Raw genomic sequence first — 26,190 nt, 5'->3', positions numbered from 1 at the left:
ATTTTTCACTGATTGCTGACTATTATAGAGCTATAGTTTCCTGTTTTTAGTTGATTTCCAACTGATTCTGCGGCGAATATTCAATCAATCGCCACCATTCGGTTCACCGGTCTTTACTCTACAAAAACTCTCTTATCCTAACTCTCGGTAACTGGCTGAATGCCAATTGAGAGATTGAAATGTATTTTAAGTATTAACAGAATATAAATTTTGGATGGGAAAGTGGTATTAAGGTGAACATTGGATGGGAAAAAAAACGATTACTCTAAATTAATACTAAAAAACTCGTTTACATTTTCCTAATAATTAACTAACAATTTTTTTTTTTTTTTGCATAAAAGTTGTATTTTTATAAACTTATTCCAATAAGTTATACTCGAATAAATTGTACCAATCGAACTCTTAGAAATGACAATTACCAAACGTTTTGTTCTTCATTTTTTAGCATTTGAATCCAGGTCAAATCAATATGTGTCAAAATTGAACAAGACAATAACCATATCAAATAAAGATTTGTCTGATATGTTAAAAAAACTAAAAAAATATTATTGCCACCATGTGGCTGTCACAATGGGGTCTATTTAATTTGGGATAAGTTTAACATAAAAGCATTTAGATCCACTATGAAATTTTCACAAGTTGATTTTCTATTCCATGTATGAAATCCGTTATATATTTATTTTGTAAATTGTAATCCACCAAATAATTAGTTATTTTTCAAGCCATTCAACATTAATATGATTGTTATTTAAAATGTGATAATTTGTGTCAAAATTTCACTGATCAGGCCCACGCATAGTCTTCAATGTAGCATAGGTTAGATTCTCTCCAACCTTTTTATTCCGCTGACGTGCAGCAAAATCTGTAGCAGAGTTGAGTTGCTATGGCCCGTCCACAGTAATTCAGGATAATATCAATTTCATCCTCAGAGGTTGGCTTTAGTCTCCTAGAATGTTTTTGAGCCGTTTTAATACCAATTATTAACAAATTTCAGGATCAAACTTAGGGATGACAAATGCGTTATGATTATGTTTCTTGGTCGAACCAAACTGATTATCAGAAAAAATTGTAAAAAAAATAGTGACATATTAGTTTAACAATAGGATCGTACCCAAAAGAATGATTCAAGACAGTTTATTTTATCGGTTTTTTAAGGGAAGGTTTTGTTAATTTTATAGGTCATTGTTAAAAAATTAAAAATTAAACGATTTAGTTCAAATAAACTAAGATTTGAAAACTGTATTATACGAATTCTTAGAAAAAAATTTAAAGGATTTTTTTTAACTAACAATCCATACCATACTGAATCATTGGCTTTTCTGTTTAGCACGGGTTTATGGGTTTTTTTTTTTTTTTTTCATCCTTAATCAAAATGTAACTGGTAATGATACTAAAATAGGGACTGGAACGTTATTAAAAAATTCTATTCTAAACCAAACCTTAGAGACGAAATTGTTATTTCCCTGGTAATTTTTAAATTAAAATTTGTATGGCTATTATGACGTACCGACTTATTGCCCACTTCATATTTCTTCCCTTGAAAACTGAACTTTTTATATTTATCTTTTCCCCCTTCCCAAATTATTTTCCTTTTTCTTTTTCCTCCTAGGAAATCTCACCTTTTTTATTTTTTTGGGCAAATTAAAAGCCGTGCTTTCCCATCTGCTTTCTCCCATTTCACTTCAACATTTTTGACAAATACAGAAATTAACAAAAAGCTGGTTTCCACTGTTGCCCAACAAGCTGAAACTTCGGAAACCAGTACAAACTGAGCCACCACAAACACTGAACCCAGTACTTCTTTTGTGTATCTCTTTCTCTGCCCACTTCTGCTTCATGTTTTCACCATTACATGCAACAAAACAGTCCCATTTCTGATCTTTCTTCCTCTCTGAAACTGAGGTTTCTTTTTTACTTAGCTTAGTGAGGCAGCCATGAGGGAATCTCATCTTTTCATCACTTTAACTCTTTTGATTGCTTTTACTCTTCAATTTCAAGCTCATGCTGCTCCTGCTGGTAACTCTCTTGCTTTTTCTTCTTTGAATCTGCTTGTTGGTTAAATGGGATTTCTTTAGTTTTCCGTTTTATTCACTTTTATAGCTTGGTTCATTGTGCTTTTATTATTAGTTTATTACTCTTTTTATTTGTTTATAATGGGATGTCGCTCTCAGTTATATCATGCTTTTTATTATAGTTTTGATTTTGGGTTATTTCACTTCTTTTTTTTTTTTTAGAATCACTGTGCTTTATCAGGTTAGATGATAACATAATTTATAGTATTTCAATTGTTTTGGTTGTGGGTTCTAGTGATCTGTTTGATTTATTGTACTGCTAATTGAGTTCTTCAGATTAATACAATGTTTCTGCTTGTTCTGTTTTGCTTGAATATCTTGATTATATAGCTATTTACTTGGTGGGTTTGCTTGTGTTTTTTGGCTATGGTTTCACATTTATTTAAAAATAATTCTCATGCTCAGGGCCTTTGATAAAGCACCTGTCTTCTCTTCTAAAATGGACAACCAGATCATCCTCTAAAGCACCTCAATCTGGTTAGTTGATAAAATTCTATAAGTTTTTTAGTATATGTTCATTTTACTAATTCCTGTTAAGTAATCAAACTCAGTATATGTTATGTAATGATTTGTCACAGATGGGAATGTTCTTCAATTTGAAAATGGCTACTTAGTCGAAACTGTGGTTGAAGGGAACGAGATTGGAGTAGTTCCGTACAAGATCCGGGTCTCTGAGGATGGCGAGCTGTTTGCTGTTGATGAAGTCAATAGCAACATTGTAAAAATCACTCCACCATTGTCCCAATGTATGCTTTTTCCTTTCCTTTGTCTTGGCAAAATTGTTTCATCTCAAGTTCCATTTTGTTGCTTCATAAGTGCTTGGAGAAACATCTGCTGGTTTTTGAATCCTTTATTTTGTGTTGTTTGGGACCTAAACAAAGAAATGCTCCATTTTAAGTGTAATGCAACTCTTTTGCTTCATTTTCCTGAGGTTTTTAACTTCTGTAAAGTGGAATTATTTAAAGGGTTCTATTAACATGTACATTCAAGGGCACTAAATACGAAAAATTGATTCTATCCATGAAATTTAATTACAAGAAGACAAAAAAAAAAAAAAAGAAAAAAAAAAAAAAACACATTTTTCAATGATTAAGTTATGATTTTTTTATTATTTTTTATTTGGTGATATTAACATGTGCTCTAGGTACAGGATAGGACCATCCTACTTTAGATATCAGGTGCAGATAAATTCTCAATGTATATTGTATTTCATTGTAAATATAGAGATAACTCTCTTAACCTTTTTGAAAAGTGAGACTCTAATTGTGCAACGCTATAATTGTATCCACTTATATGTCATAGTTGTTATGTAGTATATTCTTCTTTATCTCTTTTATTGTAGATGAAAAGTGAGCTGTTTAGTTTATATGATTTCTTGATTGTGTTTCTTGTTTTACATTCTAATTGTTATAGATAGAGCGGGGAAGATTGGTTGCTGGGTATTCAGGGTTACACTGGACATGTGGACGGAAAGCCAAATGAAGTCGATTCAATCATCCAAAGGTGTAACCGGATGACAAAGGGAACCTGTATGTTGTGATACTTTGAATCTGCAACAGAAGATAGGAGATGCAGGTATGTGGAGTTCAAATTAGAAGCTTGTTGACATTGTGTTAGCGTATGGTATAATAGAATAGTAACCAAAGTTGAATTTGTTTGGAATTATACAAATATAATGATATTAGTATTTTTGAAGATTTTCTGGTGATACATTATGATGGTGGTATTATGAGATAGGGGGTTGTTAAGTTGGGCTACTGTTTGCAGGGGTGACAACCATGCTGGAGGGAAATCAAATGTTGCAGGGTTCAGAGATGGACCCAGTGAGGATGCAAAGTTCTCAAATGATTTCGATGTGGTATATGTTCGACCCACTGTTCCTATTAGTTGTGATAGAGGAAATGCAGCTCTTCGACAAATTTCACTCAACCAGAGATTGTGAATATCGGCTGATTCCATTTCTCCACAGGTTTGGATCTGACTTTTGTTTGCTTTATAAGTTTTTTTTTTTTTTTTTTTTTTTTTTTTTTTTTTTTTTTAAGCTAAGCATCCACCTAATGATGTGATTTTTGTGATCTTGCCTTGGGTTGCAAATGTACTGTGTCCATAACATAAGCTAGCTTTATTAGAGGTGATGTTGTTTTATTACTATTCAATGTGGTGTTTGGGGCCACTGAAGTAAGATAAAGTTATCTCATTAAAATTGTTAACTCATTCTGGATGTCTGTTTGCCAACTGCATGTTCGAAAAGTTCAAAATTTAGTTATATGTCAGAGGCATTGTTCTGCACATTTTCTCCTGTCATTGCTTCTTGCACATGGTTAATTGAAAACGAAATCTTGTAAAAGTGATCTAGTTTACCTTTGGCTGTGTGGAAGGCAGTTTGAAAGTTTTGCACTTCAAGTAAACTTGCGCAAATGTTGAAGAGTTAATATTTAGCTTTCTATAGATTGCCATAGTTATTAGACCGATCTCTTTCTCAAAAATATTTGTAATTAATGAAAAATATCAGGTGAAATTTTTGAATGAGATATTTATTACTCTTTGTGGGTTTGTTGAACTCGTGAGGCTCTAACTACTTTTTTGGTGAAATTATGTTTTTATTCACTTTTCTGGTTACTTCTACCAAGTCTGATAAGAACTTTAATATACATGGAAAACCATTGAATGATAACATTCTAGTTTATACCTAAAGTTGTGACTTTCTTATGAAGGGGCATATTGTAGCAGGAACTACTCATTGTAAATCACTGGACTTTTATCCTGTTGAAGGAAACTGAGTTAAAATGAAGATCATAACGATCTTGAATATATCTATATCTGTGCCTATTCTAGAAAGTGTTAGAGGCAATATATAATACGTCCAGAATACGTTTCTTGAAACCTAAGATAGTTATGTTGATAGTAATTCTGCCATACATGGAATTGGAATATGCCATAATGACTGAATTATCAAATGATAAAATGCCAGTGTTTCACTGAAATTTACTGGTTTCTGAATCTTGATTCTCTGTAAGCCCATTGGTTTTACGGAGATTGCTAGTGTAGGAAATACATTAACCCTGAATAGCTATATTGATTATGCCTAGCTAGATTTCTGTGTTCTGGATTGTGCTCTCACCATGGAGCATCCAGTTTCCTGTATCATTGTGATTCATATTCATGTAACTAAACTTTTAGCATATTTAGTAACAAAACACCAATCATTGAACTATTTCTGTTTTCTTTTGATTGATTTATCTTATTTATTACAACAGGATTAAGTGAAACTTGGTATTAAGCCAAAAATAGTCCCAGAGGGGTGTTTTTGGCTGCAGAAATTGGGAAAATTTTCCATTTTGGCTGCAGGAATATCTATTTTTGAGAACCATTATAAGATTAGTGGTTTCATGAATATATACAACTGAAGTACTTTCTTAGTAGATTAATCATTAGTTGTTTCATCTTATTCCACATGTTGATGGGCATGATCTTTAGATGCATTCTACATGTTGATGGGCATGATCTTTAGATGCATCAGTGGCTTCATCTTGAAACAGATTAATGCTGATTTCGTACTATATTCCACTCTAGTACTAAGGGACAAGCAATTAGGCCATCTGAATATGATCTTGTCCAAAATTATATTTTAGTTGAGATGTGGATTCCATGTCCGTTTTAGAAAATCAAAGTTCCGAATTTGATCGATGCATAGATTTGTTTTGTTATCAAAACTCTGCTTTACTCTGGTGATCAGCTGTCCAGATCTTCAATACTGATATGCATTTAAACATTTTTTTGGGTCTCCAAAATTGTTTGATATGTTACTGGTCTTTTCCTATAGTAGCTATCTGTTTTAATCTGTATATACGAAGCTCTATTTCATCATCACTTAAGTTTTCTGTTCCATTTCAGCTTTAACTCTCCCCTACTGGCTGATATATTTATGGGTCTTTTGGCAGATATACTTATGGTAATAGGCGCTGTTTTGGTTGGATATGCTACCTGCATGCTTCAGCAGGGATTTGGACCTTCTTTCTTCTCAAGAACGGTATCTTTTTTTCGTAGGAATTTTTTTTTTTTTTTATTTCTTTGATTACCTGGGAATGAAGAGCATAGAAAATTTAGATGCTTAGAAGTAGTCCAACAATGATATTTCTGCCGAAGCATTACTTATTTTCTATGTTCTCCTGGCAAGCCATTTTATATGTAGAAAATACTAAAAACTTCATTAGAAAAGATCAAAGGATATACAGAGAAGTGAACAAGCTGTACACATAGAGACCAAAAGAATTGTATTTCTATTTTCTAATCATTTAGTGTAATGGTTCATTGCTGTTTATGTTGTTTTAGTGTATTTGAAATATAATTTCCCTAGATATTTGAAGATCAAGGTGTACTATATTTTCCTGCCCCAGTAAAATTTCTATGTTGGTTCGCTTATATTTTTTCACTCTGTGCTTAATCTGATTTATGAACTGCTGCAGCAACAACCTTTTGAGAGCGAATTCAAAGAACAGCCAAATAAGGAGAAATCCACTCTAATTGCGGATAGGATGAAAGAGGAACCAGGATGGCCATCTTTCGGACAACTAATTATTGATCTTTCCAAGTTTGCCTTTGAGGCAATTGGTGGCGTATTCCTTTACTTCATCCCCTCCCGTACCAGACCCGGTGGCTCCAAGGGTCTGATGCCATTGAGGGATACTCTTAGGATGCCTGAAGATGAAGTTGAGCCCCCATTAATGCAAAGGCAGAAGTCAGCTGCTCCGCTATCTGAAGCCCATCACATCCATACTCCCAATACAACTGATAAATATTCAGAAGCGAAACCCCCAAAGATCAAATCATCCAGTTTTAAGGACCCTTCTTTATCAACCAAGCACCGGTCCTCAAAGCGACAAGAATATGCAGACTTCTATGGGTCAGGTGAACCTCCTTACGTCAAGTCTAAGAGCCAGAAAGAAAGAACAAAACATCGTCAACGCGATAGAAGTGTAGAGGTTATTTATGGAGCAAGTGGGGTGGATCCAAAACCAGTTGAGGTCAAGCCAGTGGATTATGACAACCTGAAGTTCGATCATTACAATTTGAGGAGCAAGTATGTGGACGGTCCCTACCGTTTTTGAATATATACATAAAACTCTTAGTGATTACTCTCTCTGTGCTGGTAATTTCAACTTTTTAACTTTTCGTTTTATCTTTTATTTGCTTCGCACCATGTAATGTGTACCCCATAATTGAACCAAAACTGTAATCAGGAGCTTTGGTCAGAAAGAATGTTTCTCGGTCTGAGTGCTGCAACACATGGAAGTACTGCAAAATATTGTTGAGTGTTCTAATATATAAAATTTTTATCCAGCTGCTGTCACCTCTCTAGAAGAAAATGATAATTTCTTAGAACCATGGTTGTTAAAAACTCAGTTGTGCAGAGGATGAGTAAGTTTTGTGGAACTGTTTTTGTTTTCTTATTGTAGGCAGCCCTTCAGAATCTACTTCCAGTAGTTCTCTAAAAAATTGAAGAATCATTTTGCTTTTATCTGTATAACTATTAGCTAATACTTCTGCTAAATGGCACCATTTGACAGTTTTTAACAGCAAATGTGTATGCAATGATAGTATTAAGGGAACATATTGGGACACACAGGAGACAAAGCTAACATTCTCCATTGTAGAAAGCAGTTTTCTTTCCACAGAAGTATTTTTTTAACATATAAAAAATGAGCTATAATCATGCCTGACTGACCCCAGAAGAATTTTTAAAGCAAATGGAAGGACTGAAAGTGATTTCCCAGCCAATCTGTCAAAAACCTAACCAGTGATGGCAAATTCTTCCTTTATGGTGGGTGAGATGTTACTGTGTAAAGTGCTTTGGAAGTGCTTTTGAGGCTGCAAATAAGCAAAAAGTGTGTTTCTTTTTTCTAAATAAACCATTTCTGTTATAGAATATTTAGTACAAAAATATTGTTAAAGATAACCTAATTACGATCTTATCTAGTTTAGTGCCCACTTAGAAAGTTAGAATCATGATTCAAATCAAAGTTTTACTTTAAAATTTCATGGAATTAGATCATAACTTTGAAGGTCGATTATAGTTACTCTAAACATAGAGTACTGATCGATAATAGTCATAAAATAAATCAAACTTGATAATATCAACTAAAAATGAGGTCAAAACCTTTTATGACGTTCGAAGTATTTTTTGAGAGTCTTGTTTTTATTTTCCTCTTTAACAAACGTTTAGATCTTTGTTTGAGTTAGAAACCTACTAAGAAGTTCCCTAGAGACCAGAAGTTGTTGAAGGAAAAAAAAGATGTTTTGTTTGTTCCTTCCAGACGATTGGAAAATAAAGAAATAGTTGATAACTTGATAAATTCAAGATAATTACATATTTACAATATAATGTCTCAATTAATTTTGTTTCATTATATTCGAGATATGTTATGATTCCGAAGGATGAATTAAATATCAACAGGTCGGATAAAATTTCATTGTAAGACTTACTATATTATTCCAATAACTTGTAAACGAAAAAATAACAAATGCCCTGGACAGAATTAGATCAAAGTCGGTTAACTTATGGGTAATGCAATATTAGATTTTGTAGGTGAAAAATCTGATATAAGATGAAGAACATGTGAACAGCAGAACTGATAACCATGAAAGAACCAACAAATAAGGATGAACTTTTACTTTACTTTGTTGATATAACCCGTGACTCCAAAAAGTTTGCATCATGTTTGAATACTTGAACAATTAAAAGCACCTTTTTTTGGTCTATCACTTTGCAACCTCTTTGATTTAGACAAGTGATTGCTGATTAACTCACCCTATCTAATATCAATGCTCAAAAAGGACTTTAAACTTTTGGGATCTTTCCATATTAAATTACTTCCAACTCAATTTTTTATTTTACAAATACTCCAAAGCATTTTCTAAATAGAGTTTATGAAAGAGGAGTTTTTATGAAAATTTTATTAATTGTTTGATTATGAAAACGTAAAAGAGTTTTTTAATATTAATTTACTAAAAAGAGTTTTAATATATAAGAATAGATCAAGAGAAATTTATAAGATTGAATAGAAAATACTTTTAAAATTTCAACATTTTTAATACACTGAAAAAGAGTTTATGAGAGAAGCCCAAAATTATGAACCATTAAATACTTTATTTAAAATTATATAAACACTTTTGAAATGCAACCAAACAGTCTTAAAAAATTTTGAAAGTGTCAATAGTTTTATGTAAACTCTTCGGACCAATGTTGGTGTCACCAATCTCTCTAAAATTTTGATTAAAATTGCTTGAATGCAATAATTTTGACCTAATTGTTAAATATATGTAAACGCTTTTAATAATGCACAAATTATATTCTTAATACGTGTCTTTAACGTTAAGATTGTAAAGAGATAAAAAAAATTTATTTATTTCGATATATAATATTAACATAAAGGCTGAAAAATGCATTTTTCAAGTTCAATATTTTTTATTTGTTTGTGGTTTTAAGGTATATCTTAAGACTTACGTTAAGGCTAATATTAATTTATTTTATTAAAAAGAATTTATGAATAATCGTATTATTATGCTAGGGTGACATAAGCACAACTAACTTACACAAACGAGGAAGTAGGAACATCACAGCCAAGCAACTCACATAACTTTTACTGCCCAGCCTAAAAAGAAAATGGCTAATAATTAATTAATTACAATAATAATAATAAATAAAAATATTATTATTATTATTATTATTATTATTATCCAATCATAATAATCATCATCGTCTACTTTTTATTTTTATTAATTGTTTTAGCTTTGACTTGTTTTTCAACTCACGGGAGAAACCGCAGGGACTCTCACCGGAAAAGGAAAAAAAAAATATCTCTCACTCTCTCACTCCTTCACGCTATCAGCTTCTCTTATTTTATTTTTATTATTACTATTAATTAACTTCACTTCAATGAATTTCTGTGTCTTGTAAATTTCTCCCTGAACAACAACAGCGGCAAAAACCTCCAATCTTGAAGCAAAGATTCAGCATCAGCATGGGCTGCGCTGGATCCTCGCAGAGCAAAGCCGACGGTGAATCACCTCACTCTCTTTCACTTCTTTATATCACATCGATTGTTTGATTCTTGTTGTTGTTGCTCAATTGCGTGTGCATCACCTTTTATAAGGTTCACCGTCTGTTTTCGTTTGCTTTAGTTTAAGTTTAGTTTGATATTTTGTGAACTCATAACTGTTTGATCAAATGCATTTTTAGTGTCACGATACGATTGATGAACTCGCGTTTTGGTTCATGATCAGGCTTTCTTTTGAGCTTGATTTTGATCGGACGGCTGAAAATCGCTGATAAAGTGAAATTTAGTGTGGCAAGAATATGAAATTTGGATTTGTTTTTGCTAAGTATGGTGGTTAAATACATGTTTAAAACATGCAAATTGAGATATATGTTTAGAATGCTAAGATGAAGAGATCTATCCTGGACACTTTGTTAATTGTGGCTTTATTAAAGTTAAATAACTTTCTTGCTGATCTCAATTTCGAAAAATAGTGTGTGCCAAGTACTACGAAAAGAAAACGATATTAGATATTTTAATGAAACCCTCTTTAACAAGTATGAATGAAAATTTGTCAATCTTGTTGGATTTAATGCCTCATTTAATATATATATTTTGTAATTGATGGATATGGATTATATCGTGCAGAGGTGTTTAAATCAATTTAGTTAATACTTTCATGGTAAAAGATTTATTCAATTTTTGTGTTTTTGGATCCCATGAACTTTGAAGCTTAATCTTGAGTTTTAGCTATTAATATTGTAATTGGAATTGGTTATAGCAGGGGCGGTGAAAAAGATTCGAAAGCCAAAGCCATGGAAGCATCCTCAGCCAATAACGAAGTCTCAGTTGATGCAGCTGCGTGATGAGTTTTGGGACACTGCTCCGCATTATGGTGGCCGGAAAGGTAGTGTTCCTCAGAATTCTCCTAAATTTGTCAATGCAACACTGAAGATTAGGTTAACTATTATGGCATTATAGATCTGAACTTCAAAATAGTTGCTTATTTGACCAAGGATATGAAAACAATTTATTGTTTGTTGATTACTCGAACTACTTTCCTGTTTTATTCAGTATGAGTAATAATGATTAATGAATCCCATAAGTGACACCATCTGACATAGAAAGTTAATTAAATGATGTGTGGGCCTGGATGCATGTAAAACGCCTCTTAGGTATTTTGTGAAGAATTTTAAGTGATGCCATTTCTGTGATCCAATTTTCACCATATTGTGGGAGAGTTTGATAAGTACTAATAAGAGTTAGAGTTAGGGAAATAGCTTTAAAATCTATAGGATTGAAATAAAAAAGAAAAGCTTTAACAAAAGTATTCAGTAATCCTTTTTCCTCTGCATTAGCTGTATGTGGAGAATTTTCGAACTTATACTTTTTTTCATACATTAAGCTTTTTTCTCCTTAAAATGTTTAGACTGCACTTTAGTTGGTCTTCTAGTTGTATTTACTTTCAGAGAGGCTCAGACAATTATAGTTTACTGGAGAAGTATTTTATGGAGCATTAAGCTTTATTGCTTAGGATATTGGAAAAGTAGAGGATGAATTCATGATCCTTGTGTGAGAATATAAGGAAAAGGCATTTACTTGACTGATTTCTTTAATACTTCCTTAAAAGCTCCCCTATTTTTATGTTTGGTCTGTAAGTTGAATCCTTGTGCTGACATATTACCATATTAATTGCCCAAAATGTTTGTTGGACCTTTTATCACAATCTGACTGTCAATCTCACAAACTCTTTTAGTAAATAAGGTTGCTGATTTTTCACTTTTGTTGACATTAAGATATAATATTATTGTGCTTGACGACGTTTCATATAAAGATGACTGATTTTGGAGCTGGATCGTGCAAAAAGTTGTGTTTTTTTTTTTACCTCTGTGAACCTTAGACCTGCCAAATTGGTTAATTAAGGCATTGGGCTATACTCAAAGGTGTTTTTGGCTTCGTATGGACTATGATATGTTTGTCAAGGTTGTGCAAGGGTTGGCTTGTCTATTGGGTGTCAATATGCAATTTGTCTTGCTTTGAGGTCCCGTCTTTTTATTTCTCTGGTTTTATATCAAGGGCTTGACTTCCCATCTTAGGGCTTGGTAATCTGGCCAAGTTAACTATAAAGTACATTCCAGTCTTTGAAATCGATGTGGTCTGTTAGAATCCCACATTGATAGGGAAAAGGGGTGGGCCTTTGGTTTATAAGGAGTTGGGAACTCTCCCTTGGCAAGCTGGTTTTCCAAGAAGAGTTCCACCCAAACCCATAAAAGGACCATTTCCCAGCCCAATTTCTATCAAAGGCCCACTGTCCAGCCTAATTCCTATCAATTTGGGAGTGAGTTCCTATCAAATGGTATCAGAGCAGGCCCTACTTTCTGAGTCCATGCAGCATGGCCCAGTGGGCCCCCCTAGGGGCTGAGAAGGGGAGTTGCTAACAGGCTTCTAGGCAAAGTAAGATCCGAAGGGAGGGCAATAAAGCCGACGAGAGTGCGATAGTCGATGAGGGCAGGTGCTCTCTAGAAAGAAGACCAATGAGGGTATTGGGCCTCGAAGCGTGGGGGAATGTTAAGATCTCACATTGAGAGGGAAAAGGGGTGGACATGTGGTTTATAAGGATTTGGACACCCTCCCTTGGCAAACCGGTTTTCCAAGGAGAATTCTACCTAAGCCCACAAAAGGACCGCTGTCTAGCCCAATTCCTATCAAAGGCCCAATGCCTTACTTGACCAATTCCTATCAATTTGGGAGTGAGTTACTACCACCCGTCTTCATTTGGAAAACTTGAAGTGTGAACTACCACCAGAATTCTTTTATATAAGCGTGTAATGTGTACTATTGGCCATTGGCAGTTTTGTTGTTAATGCCTATTCCTGATAAGAAGAAAAAGACATACTGCTAAAATCTCATGTCTCTTCTGAGTAGTTAATGAGGTTGACAAAGTACGGATCGGTAATTGTATGGAAATGATATATTACCCACAAGATTATAAGTCTTTACTGTTTAAGAGGCAGTAATCAGCAAAGGAATGTTAGACCCGGTAGAATGAAGAAACAAGACTATATTCTTCAGGTTCTACTGCTGCTTGCTTTTTCAGTCTTTGCCATAACCAGATATTGCTTTTCTATGCATCTTTTTTACTGTTTGAAGCTATTCCATATTAACAGGATTATAGAATCTTAAAGCAAAAGATGATATAATCAATATTTGAGGACTGTTACCATTATTAGTTAAGATTAATGGTTTAGTTAATGATTAACTGAAGTACAGAAGTATGCACCAAAGTTTGATCTGCGTATGCCTAACAGACTAGAGGGAAACTCTTCCTGGATGGCTTGGTTTTGTGCAAAGTGGATCCACATATAGGTGTTAGGAGTCATCTGGTAAATTGTCAAAGGATTTGCAAGGATGAATGGAAGGCCAAAAAGGATGTGCTCAATTGGGTTTGACTTGGTTTAGGGTATACATTTAGACTGAATTTCACCATGGTTTTCTTGAAAGGTTTGATCCGGAACTGATTGAATAATTTAGCAACAACAAATCTAGCCAAAGTATTTTGGTTGCTTTGCTATTGGATTTTAGACATGATTGTTGGGGCTGAGGGAAGAAATTTGTTGTGTACATATTTACCTCAATGTAATAAAAAGATGATTATACTCGTCGTCTCACTGAAATTTATACTTCTGATGCAGTGATATTATACGTGGAGTTGTTTACTGTTGAAAGGTTTCAGTGTTCAATTAAAGCTGAATAAGAAGCAATGGAATGGTGAGAGTTGATGTTTACAGCTGACCCAAAAGGGAACATTTTTGTTTTCTTAGACTAAATATGCATATGGAGAGGTGAAAATACACATTACACACAAAATGCTACAATTTGCTTTTGTGATAAGGATTATCATCTAAAGCATTTCTTATAAAAGCACTCCAAAATCACCTTATGAATAGCCCTCTGGTCCTAATCTCTCTGTGGCATGAAAAGTTTAGCTGCCATAACACACTTACCGGTTAATAATCATAGCTGAACTGCAATGATTTTAACTGACAGTTGATGGTTAACATTTTAAGGAATGCAAAGTAGAATTGCGAGGAATGATGAGCTAGATTAGAAATTCAAGACCAGAGTCTACTTGATCTGAGTTGCTTTCCTAGGATATGGAGAAGGCCAAACAGAATGGGCATTGCTAAAAGGCAGAACATGATGGGGCACAATAAAATAGAAGCAATCACCTTAGTATGACGGTTTTGTAAGGTAGTGTGCTGTATAAATTATAATAATAACCATTTCGAGTTGCACTCACGCTTACAGTTGCACTTGCCCTAAATAATCCATAATGAGTTGAGTTGGGTTATATATCCACGTGAGTAAGTTTTTAGGGGAGAAACTCTAGTGCTGTATTACATAAATTTGAAATCAAGTCTTAACAAAAACTACTACTTTTTATAATATAATGAAATGCCTAGGAGAAGATTTTGAAATATATTATATCAAGAAGTAAATTGTCAATCTGTTTAGGTTCTGTGTGATTTTACGGAAAAGTAAATGTGAGAAGGGGGTTAATTGCTCTTTTCTCGCAACAGCCTGTAAGATTTTGTTCTTTCATGAATACCTGAAGTACTGTTGTAAAAAGATGCTTTTGCATTTATCATATATGTTAGTAACATATAAGTATTTTTTTTTCTGACACCAGAGATCTGGGATGCACTTCGAGCTGCCGCTGAAGCTGATCTAACTCTTGCTCAAGCTATTGTTGACAGTGCAGGGGTCATCGTTCAAAATGCTGATTTGACAATTTGCTATGATGAAAGAGGTATTTTCAGATAACGTTATCAATCTTTGAAATATTTTTTCTTTATCTTGAAATCCTTGCTATGCTCTCATATTTCCTTCTTGCAGGTGCAAAATATGAACTACCCAAGTATGTTTTGAGTGAACCAACGAACTTAATCAGAGAAGGTTAAAATAGGGAGATAGTGTGTATCTTGTGCAAGATTTGATTGTATATCATGTATATTGTTCTCTCAATCTCCATATTTTCTCTCCTAAAATCATGGTCTGACCTCTTCGTTTGTGCTCATTTGGACTGCTTTCAAGCCTGTTGTGAGTTTCTCTGGTTAACTGAACTCTCTTTGGATTTTGTAAAAATGGAACGAACCAGTTCTAATTTTTCTGCTAAAATATTGTTTAGGCTGGTAGATAGTATTAAATATTAATAGTTGTTTGAAATTCCGTCTGCCAACATTTAGTTTCCTGTCTTAAATGGGCTATTAATACCATCTACCATCGTGAAAAGACGACTCTAAGTTTGTGTTGAGTGATTAAAGTCGACTGTCTTTTTGGGATCTTTTACTTGGGATATCATAGTTTACGAGTTTCTTGGCTACAAAATTTTTGTAGAGTGGCTCTGGTTAAATTATTCCTTTTTTTTATATATTTTTCTTTATTTAAAGCCAGTTGAAATGTGCCAGCTCTATATTTTGTGGAATTTAATTGGAATGAAATATGAAAAATTATAGAAGTTAGCAAACGGGGGAGCTTCAAACGAACCGTAAGGTATGTAACTGAGATTGAAATATTATCGGGGGAAGGCCTGCCATCTTAATTTTTAGTATTATTTGAGATGTATGAAATTCAGTTTGTAATGAAATATAAAGACTCCTTTAAAGTTTAAACTAGTTGAAAAACAAAAATACCCACAAGTTTGAATACTTTATATCAGCACATTTCTGATTGATCTTTATGTGACCGGAGTCAGCAATGGCAAAATTTTCCCACATGCACGAATTAGTGGCCGTATTGTGAAATTGATAACATCTCTAGATATGATCCTTTTTATTACCATACTATCATTTACTGCTAAAACTTACCAATGACTCCCATTAACTACAAATTATATGTACCAAAACTCAAAAATCAAGTGCTTCCGAATTCAGTAATACCATCAAGCAATAAATCTTAAATTTTAGTTTGCAGCCCGCCATTTATTGTTTTGTTTTATTTATGACTATGTATTCAACGCTATTTATTTATAAATTTCTTTTCACAAATTCATTAAAGAGAATGGTTTACAGGTTAGTCTGATTAATAATATAGAGGAATCCCAGCAAACCCCGCATTAATGAACGGTGGAGCTCCATTTTATAAATTGGGATCGTACCAATTTACTCAACCGTAACTTAAAACTAGCCAAAGCCTTGCATTTAGACAGGAAAATACACATACACGTTATGTGGGTGTGCAAAACACTCTTCTACCAAACCCCAAAAAAGAAATAAAAGAAAAGAGTTACATGAGTGAAACTTGAGTTCAGTCTCCTCAGACCTTCTTGAAGAATGATAGAATGTTGCCTTGCTTAGGGTCCTTCTGTTTCCCACCTTTCTTCGTTCCTGCTTTGCTTCCTGGATTTGATGGTGCGGTGCTTCCTAATGCTGGAGACTTCTTAGCTGGTGGCGGCCTGGTATAAACCCAACATTTCAATTTTAGAACATGGTTCCGGGCATAAAACTAACAAATACGACCAAAATAAGAGTACTGATCTCCAAAGCGAAGAATTAAATGCCTACCCATATGATTGCCCAATTATCCAAATTTAAACTCTAACCTGGTGCTATTATTGGTGACTGTATTACTGTCGGCTTTCTTTGTTGGATTACTGTCTGCTTTCTTTGTCGTCTCACTACTGTTAGCTCTCTTGATTTCGGTTTCCTCACCCTCCCAAACGACTTCCGTTACTGGCAAGGAAAAAACTGAGATGACCAACTAATGAAAGCATATACACAACAATTAAAATCAATTCTAAACAACAGAATTAACTTAAATTAGGGCTAGAATAAAATGTAAAGCTTCAATATTAGTATAAAGAAAAGGAAAAACATGGGTATACCTTCTCTCCCTCGCTCGTCAATCCATGTCTTCAACACTTTCTTTCTTGTAGGGGACTTAGGAACAGAATTTTCCACTTTATCCTTATTTATGTCCTTTTGAGGAACACAATTTTGGGTCTTCTCCGTAAAGGAAGTTTCAGTCTTCATTCGTTTGCTGACTGCTGCAGAATTTTCCCTTGGTGATTGGTTGGACTCTCCATTAATTTCTTTCTCTTCCTTGGCTTCTGATTTATCTTCTTTCAGCTCATTTGGTGTCAGATCTGGTTTTCCAATGACCAAAAGTTTTTTACTTTCTTTTGGATATAGATCTGATTTTCTTTTTGGAGGATCTGGGGATCCCAAATTGACAGCATCTTCACACTCATCTTCATCTGATAAATCCAAAACCACCTTCCTTTTCCTATTTCCTTCACGACTGGCGGCTCTCCTGAAATTGACATCTTCAGCATCATCATCACTACAGCGGTTCTCTGCTGCCTCACGAACAGATATTTGTGCTTCTGCGCTAGCTAATAGCATGAAAAAGAATAGAAGGGAAGAAATGAGTCAGCTAAGAATATCCTAGATTGTAGAGTTGTAGACTATAAATTTGCATAAAATAATTAATAAACAGAAATAATGCATTACAGTTAAGCACCAAACTCTTAGGTTTACAACAGAGGATAAAATCAAATGGGACAAACCGGTAGAATTTGAAACTAAATTGTCTGCTGCTGCAGAACTGGGCTTTGCCTTCGTAGATGCACGACCCCAGAAATTTGCTAACGAACCACCAGTACCAGAAGAGCTTTTATCATTCTGGCTTTTCTTTTTACTAGCAGGCAAAGGATTTAATTTTTCTTTGGCGGCAGAAGGCTTGGCCTGATCATGAACTCCTGTACTGTTACTTTCAGCTTTGACATCTTTTACCACATTTGGGGACAGTGGACCAACTTTTGGGCTTGATTGCTGAATTTTATTTTGCTGAGGTGGAGGAACTGAAATCTTTTGACCTGTATAATTACTTTTAGACAGCTGTGGGATCCCTGAACTTTTGGGCTGTACATGAGCAATGCTTACAGAAGTTCTATCAACACTGCACTTCACAAAGGAATTTGAAATCCCACAGAACCTGATGAAAATAAACTTCTTTTAGTATCAAGCAAGGAGTGCCAGAGTATGCACTTCTATAGTAGTCTGATTGAATGTCTAACTGTAACACTAGCATATAATGTTCCTTTAGAGCCATGTATCAATGAATAACTTACCAATCGTTTATCGAAAGATTAAAAAAGTTTGTTTCTATAGTTACCTTTCCCTTATGTGCTTACCTTTGAAAGGAATAACCACAAGTATAGATATTTTCGAAAACTGTTTCTCTTGTCAATGAAACAAGAGGAACGTTCTATGAATGAAATCTGAATATGGATTGATTGATGAAATCCATCAGTTTTAAGGTTCCCATAAAATGACGCATGGAATGGAGTCAATAAGAAGAAGTTCAGGGATTTATGAAGGAAACTTTCAGTCCATACTGGTTATGGGTTGAGAACTGGAATCTCACAAATTGCAGGGAGGCTTCACTACAATAATTAGTTTTACTAAACAATTCTAATAGCTAGCTGGTTCCAAATTACACTTGCCTTCAAACAGTTCCACTGAAATCCACTACCTCAGAGGAGATGGATATTTTGACAGGTTAGGCATCCCCTTAATAATTAAGGTGACCAACCAAACTGGAACAGCAACATTTATTGCAAGATTAAAATATCTGATAGACCTCCCGTTAAGCATGTTTACAAATACAAAGGGCATAAGGGACAATAGGGTCAGAAAGGGGTAAAGAGTGTGAGGTGCTTGCTGTTAGTTGTTAGAGAAATTGGTTACAGCCACGTGTGAAGGGAAATCAAAGTTGTTAGTAGAATAGGCAGTCATGAAGGTAGTATAAATAAAGGGTCAGTTTTGGTGAAGGGCAGGGAGATCAAAATAGTGTCATTGTGGGAGGTCCCCAGCTCCTCAAATTGCTGGGATCTATCTGTTGAGTTTATCAATTGTTGTGGTGGTTCTTTGCTTTTCTCCATTAATATACTTGGTTGAGGCTTGTTTGGGGTGAACATATTCTGTTATCTTGTACTGTTTGGCTATTGTTTGTTATCAGTGCAGGGAGTCTCATCAATGGTATCAGAGCCAAGGTTGAGGAACGGTAAAAGCGGAAATGGAGACTAGGATGGGAAACGTGGAAAAAGATATGAGATCGATGAAGGAAGATTTGAGAACGATCAAAGAGTGCTTGAAGGAGATGCTAGCATGGATGAGGCGAAAGGAGGAGGAGGAAACCAAAGGAGTTAAGAGGGATGGGTCAACAGAAATAGCGGTGAAACAGAATCGAAACCAAGGGGAAGAGAACAGTGAACCCAATGCAAACCAAAACGGCAAACCCATAGTTACTGAACGAAATCGACCAGAGTCCGATGGCCAGAGAATCGAAATACCGATATTCATGGGGAAGAATCTGTACGTTTGGTTATTCAAGATAGAAAGGTATTTTAAGGTGTATCAGGTGGCTGAGAACGAGAGGTTGGCCACGGTGGCCGTTTGCATGGAGGGCGACTCGATCAATTGGTTCCAGTGGATAGAGGTGCGAGCTNGAAATCCACTCCCTCAGAGGAGATAGATATTTTGACAGGTTAGGCATCCCTTTAATAATTAAGGTGACCAACCAAACTGGAACAGCAACATTTATTGCAAGATTAAAATATCATTGGCACATTATGATATGACATTCAAAAAGTAAAAGATCTTCAATATATTTGATTCTATATAGCACTATAATTTCAAAATTCACAGAATTCCAGAAACTGAAGCTTCAATAGGAGCACAGAAAGAAAAAGTTCAGAATAAGACAGTCAAAATCTTACCTATTGTAAACAAATTTGTTCAAGATATAGAGCTGCTAGGGAAACATAGTTCACAAAGAATATGAGAGATAACACTTCATGCAAAAAATTGAAGGCAGTATGGGCTGACAACCTCTCAAATTTCTAAATCAATGAAGCAGAAACGATAATACAAAGGTATCAGCATACCTATTATCTCTCAAACAATTATCAAGTGAAGGCTGCTTAAAGAGCTCTTCAGCTTGTACAAATTCAGCATTCCAAAGTGCAGCTGGATCCTTTGGGATGCTAGCTTGCACACTATAAACTTGAACTGAGCAGTTTCCATCAAATTCTTGCTTGACTTCTGCATGAAAGTCAGGAGAATAGAAGACCTCAATAATCATTATACACAATCACAGTAAATCTACTTCCCATGGTCATAAAATGCTTTTAATCCAACAATAACTAATTTAAGTAAAAGTAGTTATACTCTATTTTTTTTTTTCATGTTATGCTTCTTAACCTTAACAAATATTTCTAGAAAGAACTATAAATTACAAAATACAATTAAAATATATATGTTCCAAGAAATGGCATCTCTGTTTCTCTCTCTCTCTCTGTCAGACACACACACACATCTCTGCCCAAGTGGACCCTAATAAGTAATAACATTCAAATAGAAAATCTAACCTGCAAGTTTAGGCCCAGAAACAAGCCTTATATTATAACTCGGAGGACTGCTCTTCAACCAGCCAGATAAAGCATATACAACTTCCAGCCCACTTCCATGTTTCTCAACAAACTCTTCAAGCAACCTAAATATGGTCACCATTTACAGAATAAATAAATAATAAGAAGAACAAGTATATTCAGTACAAAAGAAAAAAAACATAAGTATATTTCTTGATAAAGAGTATGCTACCTCTTTGCAGTATTTGAAGACACCAAAAAATTGCGACTCAGCCACTTATATGAAACCTGTGACGAATTGCCAATAATCTCAAGAATTACTTTCAATTTCCAGCTTTAAAGGACCATATTTGGCTAACATCTTGAGATAATAACACAACTTAATAAGAAAAAAAAGTAATTTGCCTGACTTGTCACTCAAGGAGAACAGCTATAATATAACTTGCTCGAAGACACTATCAAAATATTAAAGGAAGTGTATCGAAATATCTATTATTGCTTTAGATCTCAACCTCAACTCGAAATATGGAAATATCAAAATATTAAAGGAAGTGTAAACACTAGACAAATACAATTTTAACACACACACGTTAGAACAAACAAAAAATCAAAAAGCCAATTCCTTTTTTTTTTCTTTCATCTATTCATCAATAAATAAATGCCCAAGAGAAATCAGAACTATAAGAAAGATAATTATCTCCACCTAGTTTGGACAATTAAGTTTAAAGGCAAGATTTTGACCAAATACCCATAAGTCTATTCACTAATTCAGCGTAAAATACACTAAATTAGCAAAACCCCAATAAAATTAGCACAACAACGCGTAATTTACCCGTGAAAAAGTACAAAGCAAGAGAAAAATTACAGTGGGTGAAGAGGAAATAGCTCGACAAACAAAGCAAGAAGAAAGTAGAAGTTACCACTTGGAGATGATCAGAGACAAGAGCTTGAATTTCATCTAGAATACCTAGGGTTTCGATTCCGGACATTGTTATGGGTTTCAGAACGAGAGATTCTTCAAGGGCATTGAGTTTTCCCGCCATTATCTGGGTCCTTGCCTTTTGTATGGGACACTAAAGTGCTGTGTTCATTCGGGTTCGGGTACTTGTGGCACGTGATCATGAGGTTAACACGTGACTCTATGAAATCCACCCAAAGAGCCCACCACAAGGCCCAGCACCAAATGAACAATATTAATTTTTTTTTAGTAGAATAATTACACATATTGATATAGAAATTATAAAAATTATTCCAGATTAATTAAAATATACCATATTTGGGTGGTAAATCACAAGTTAAGAGAAAAAAAAAAGTGTTGGAAATAACATAGAATAACATATATCCTAAAGTGATCCCAAGATCATAGTCACCATTGTAATCACATTTGTAAATAAATGAATTACAATGAATTTACACAGCATAAATACATCTTCTCCTTGTCTCTGAAGCAAAAATTGAACCTGGAAGAATCAACTGCATATAGTATCTTCTTTTCAATTTTTAGAGAGAGAGGGTGTGTTTTTTTTCTTTGCGTATTTGAGTAACAGTGAGTAACCTATTCTAAAAAGAAAAACTTTCTTTTTATATGAGAGCGATTCGTGAGAAACTGCCTCTGGCAGTTTCCACTTCTCACGTCCATTCATCATGGGTGGACTTATCTAAACGAGTTTTAAATAAAATACTGGAACTTATCCAATATCTCCCACTCACACATGATGAGACTATCTCTCTCTATGGTTCTTTAAGGTTCATACCTTAGTAAATATGCTGTGTGACCATGCATACTTCGAGAGCACATTAGTCATATATCTGTTAGGAATATAAAACTTCTCGAATTGTGAAACTCAGGTTGTATGTTGTATGTAATACCCTAGATTACTTATCACATTTTTCTAACAATCTCATTTACAATAAATATCCGTTGTATTCATAATTATGTTCTATCTTTACATAAAAGTAAAACATAATTGGTCGACCAATGAATACACGTGATTATAGTGTGATAATTCAAAATCGTAATCTTCCTCTTTTCTCGATTCTTGTAACTTTCATTTAACTTGCTTTTCTAGAAATGCCCCAGCAGATTGAATTTATCACAATCCTTTGATAACACTCTAAGATAACAATCATTAAATGAAGTTTCCAAGAAACAGAATAGAGTAATAAATGTATTCTATGAGATTTTATTCTTAAAAAAAAATTCAAGGTCTCACACAATGTTAAAGTTGAGATTTTGACTTTCATTACCCTTTTGGTCAATGTTTTGCACATGTGGTATGAATCACATGCTACAACATTTCCTCCTTTCCCATGAAGTGTATGTCTCTTTTCTTGTAAATGCTGTGCAGATTTTAGTTCAGACATACCTAATGTCTAACTTGAGTTCACTTTACATACTTTTAATTCATCAGAACTCTAATATGACAATTAGATAGATAAAGTGATTATTTATCACTTATGGTCACATTTCATTATAACATTATTTTAATTCTATTTTCTGGGTGACGTTAAACATTTTAAGCTTGACTCTCTATTATCACCTAGATAATAAGCTTAAAATCATCTCATCTCCATTCCTACGAAGTAATGGAGGCGATTGCTTGTGTGAGAAGGCCAATCTTTTAACTGCCCGACATGCTTTTCAAAATACACATATATATAATATTTACATAACTAATATGTGTGTCTATATATATAGACTTATATATATATATCTATATATATATATATATATATATATATATATATATATATATATATATTCTTCATGTATGTTCCATAATAATCTAAATTGAGCATTGACAATATTGTTATTTAATATTGATAAGACAAATGTGAACAATTTTGGGAAATCTAAAGTATAAGTATATTCAACACTACGTAAGCCTAGAGATCTAATATGTCTATTGAAAGTATCTCTTGGTATAGGCTTTGTGAATGGATCTACAACCATGTCATGGTGATACGTACTCATGTTCACCTCCTTTGTGTCACCAAGTCTTGCACAAAATATATTTGATATCTATGTGTTTCATTTTACCATGATATTTGGGATCCTTAGTGTATGTTATTGCTGCTTGACTATCATAGTTTATCTTACTAGTTCAATAGCAATTAATTATTCCTAGATAATTCATGAACTGTCTTAACCAAACGGCTTCTTGCACTGCAGCTGAAAATGCTACAAACTCAGCTCCATTGTAGATAAGGCTATGCATGATTGTTTCTTACTGCTCCAAGATATGGCCCCACCATTTAGTAAGAAAATATATACAAAAGTAGATTTCCTTTCATTAAATCTCCTCCCCAATCAGCATCAGTTAGCTCTCAAGTGTAAATCATTTCCTTGATAACATAATGAGTAATCAGTTGTCCCTTTAGATATCTTAAGATTTTCTTCACTGCTTTTCCAATGTGCTTGTCCTAGGTCAGACGGTATCTACTTACCAACCAACGGCATAACAGATGTTGCTCTAGTGCACATCATGGCGTACATAAGACTTCCAATAGCACTTATATAAGTCACTTCTCATTTGTTCCTTTTCTTGGGAGTCTTCAGACACTTTTATGACTTAAAGTCTCGCCTTTCGCGATAGGGTTGTCTATGGTTACAATCTTGCATATGAAATCGTTCAAGAATTTTCTAATGTTAGGGTTATGTGAAAGAGATACTAATTTTCTTGAGCGATCTCTTGAAATCTTGACTCCAAGAATATATGCAGCTTCACCCATATCTTTCATCTCAAAATGAGATGATAACCATTCTTTGATTTCATTGACAAATCCCTTATCATTTCCAGCTATAAGTATATTATCAACATATAATGATAATTTAACAAATTTGTTATTGGATCTCTTTGTATATACACAATGATCTTCATTTATCATTGTGAAATCATACGACATTATCGCATTATGAAATCGAATATACCACTGTCTTGAGGACTGCTTGAGGCCATAAATTGACTTTAAAAGTCTACACACTTTGTGTTCTTGACCTTCTTTAATCAAAACCTATTGGTTGATCCATATAGATTTCTTCTTGTAATTCTCCATTGAGAAAAGCAGTCTTTACATCCATTTGATACAATTCAAGATCCATGCTAGCAACTATAGCTATAATAAGTCGGATTGAGGTAAACCGCACAACAGGTGAAAAAGTTTCTTTATAATCTATTCCTTCTTGTTCTGTATACCCCTTCGCGAGTAAGCGAGATTTGTATCTTTCAATACTGCCATCAGCTTTACGCTTGATTTTGAGAACCCATTTGTTCCCAATAGCTTTGCGTCCTTTCGGTAAATCAACCAATTCCCATACTTGGTTTGATTTCATAGACTCCAATTCTTCTTCCATTGCTTTCATCCATTTTTCCAAATATATCATATTTGGGTGGTAAATCACAAGTTAAGAGAAAAAAAAAAGTGTTGGAAATAACATAGAATAACATATATCCTAAAGTAATCCCAAGATCATAGTCACTATTGCAATCACATTTGTATATAAATGAACTACAATGAATTTACGCAGCATAAATACCTCTTCTCCTTATCTTTGAAGCAAAAATTGAACCTGGAAGAATCAACTGCGTATAGTATCTTCTTTTCAATTTTTAGAGAGAGAGAGAGCGCGTTTTTTTTTCTTTGCGTATTTGAGTATCAGTGAGTAACATATTCTAAAAAGAAAAACTTTCTTTTTATATGGGAGCGGTTCGTGAGAAACTGCCTTTGACAGTTTCCACTTCTCACGTCCCTTCATCATGGGTAGACTTATCTAAACGAGTTTTAAATAAAATACGGGAACTTATCCAATAAAAAGTAATTTCATTAGCTAGAGAAGAAAATAGGCAAAATATTACTTTGGAACTTTATGTTTATTAATTGGTTTGAGGCTTTCAGCTAAGGATTTTGTTAAGAAGAGTAAACGATTTTTTCTCACTTAAATAATGGTTTGATGACATTTTTTCACCAACAAACTTTAAAATATTATTTTATTATCCAAATATATATTTTGTTTTCGATTTTAGTATCGTTGCGACCCCACATCATCATCATTCTCTTTTCCGATCATCACTCACCCAAACCCCTAAAACCCTACTCCTGATGACCTTGTCAATCGTTGACAATTGAGTGATTAGGGTTTCTGCAGCCGCTCCTTCCAAGTCAAATTCCAATCAATCTCAATCACCAAAATCCAACTTTTTATCATCAAAAAACTCATTGATCTCCTCTCTTCAAAAACCCCAACAGCCTGAACTAAGTTTATTCTCTGTTCGCCGTCAAAATATAAATTTGAATAATAAAATGGTATTTTAAAAGTTTATAAGTGAAAAAATGTCATTAGACCATTGTTTGAGTGAAAAAAATTTCGTTAACTCACCGTTATGGAAGTACCAAACAAAATTAAAGGAATAGATTAAATATTTTAAGGCAAGCTTTAATCATTTTAGACCCAGTCTAAATCAATCTTCTCATGCATACCTTCTTTGGATTTCTAATTAAATATCTAAGCTCAGATATATAATTTTATTTATAGATGAGGCCTGAGGGCCACTCGTTAGTATTTAAATTAAATAAAGAGAAATATAAAATGAGATAAATTTGGACCAACCGCGGATGACATTGCGAACTAGAACTACCGGAACTACGTACC

General features: G+C 34.0%; 2 protein-coding genes and 1 pseudogene across 3 annotated transcripts; 2 read left to right on the top strand and 1 right to left on the bottom strand.

Moving 5' to 3' along the window:
• The first annotated feature begins 1,555 nt into the window (after positions 1–1,555).
• LOC116126650 lies at positions 1,556–7,412 on the top strand (annotated as a pseudogene).
• A 2,513-nt stretch (positions 7,413–9,925) lies between these two features.
• On the top strand, positions 9,926–15,308 carry LOC116126688 (ubiquitin domain-containing protein 1-like). Of its 2 annotated transcripts, none has more exons than XM_031412368.1 (4): positions 9,926–10,130; positions 10,890–11,015; positions 14,799–14,918; positions 15,005–15,308. In XM_031412368.1, exons 1-4 carry the CDS (start codon positions 10,094–10,096, stop codon positions 15,067–15,069), a joined length of 348 nt encoding a protein of 115 aa, XP_031268228.1. In that variant the 5' UTR covers positions 9,926–10,093; the 3' UTR covers positions 15,070–15,308. The 2 variants fall into 2 exon arrangements, with proteins under 2 accessions (XP_031268228.1, XP_031268229.1); XM_031412369.1 differs by having other exon boundaries at positions 9,927–10,130; positions 10,893–11,015.
• A 972-nt stretch (positions 15,309–16,280) lies between these two features.
• On the bottom strand, positions 16,281–21,583 carry LOC116126681 (nucleolar protein dao-5). Its single transcript, XM_031412362.1, has 8 exons — positions 21,461–21,583; positions 20,773–20,828; positions 20,541–20,665; positions 20,058–20,214; positions 17,676–18,103; positions 16,992–17,501; positions 16,710–16,839; positions 16,281–16,562 (listed from the first exon to the last, which is right to left on the bottom strand). The coding sequence occupies exons 1-8, from the start codon at positions 21,581–21,583 to the stop codon at positions 16,424–16,426; spliced, it is 1,668 nt and encodes a 555-aa protein (XP_031268222.1). The 3' UTR covers positions 16,281–16,423.
• Positions 21,584–26,190: the final 4,607 nt, after the last annotated feature.

Source organism: Pistacia vera, unplaced genomic scaffold (genome assembly GCF_008641045.1).
Source record: "Pistacia vera cultivar Batoury unplaced genomic scaffold, PisVer_v2 Contig182, whole genome shotgun sequence".
Classification (NCBI taxonomy): Eukaryota; Viridiplantae; Streptophyta; class Magnoliopsida; order Sapindales; family Anacardiaceae; genus Pistacia; species Pistacia vera.
The sequence above is the reverse complement of the archived record's forward strand: the minus strand, read 5'-3'. Positions and strand labels throughout refer to the sequence as shown.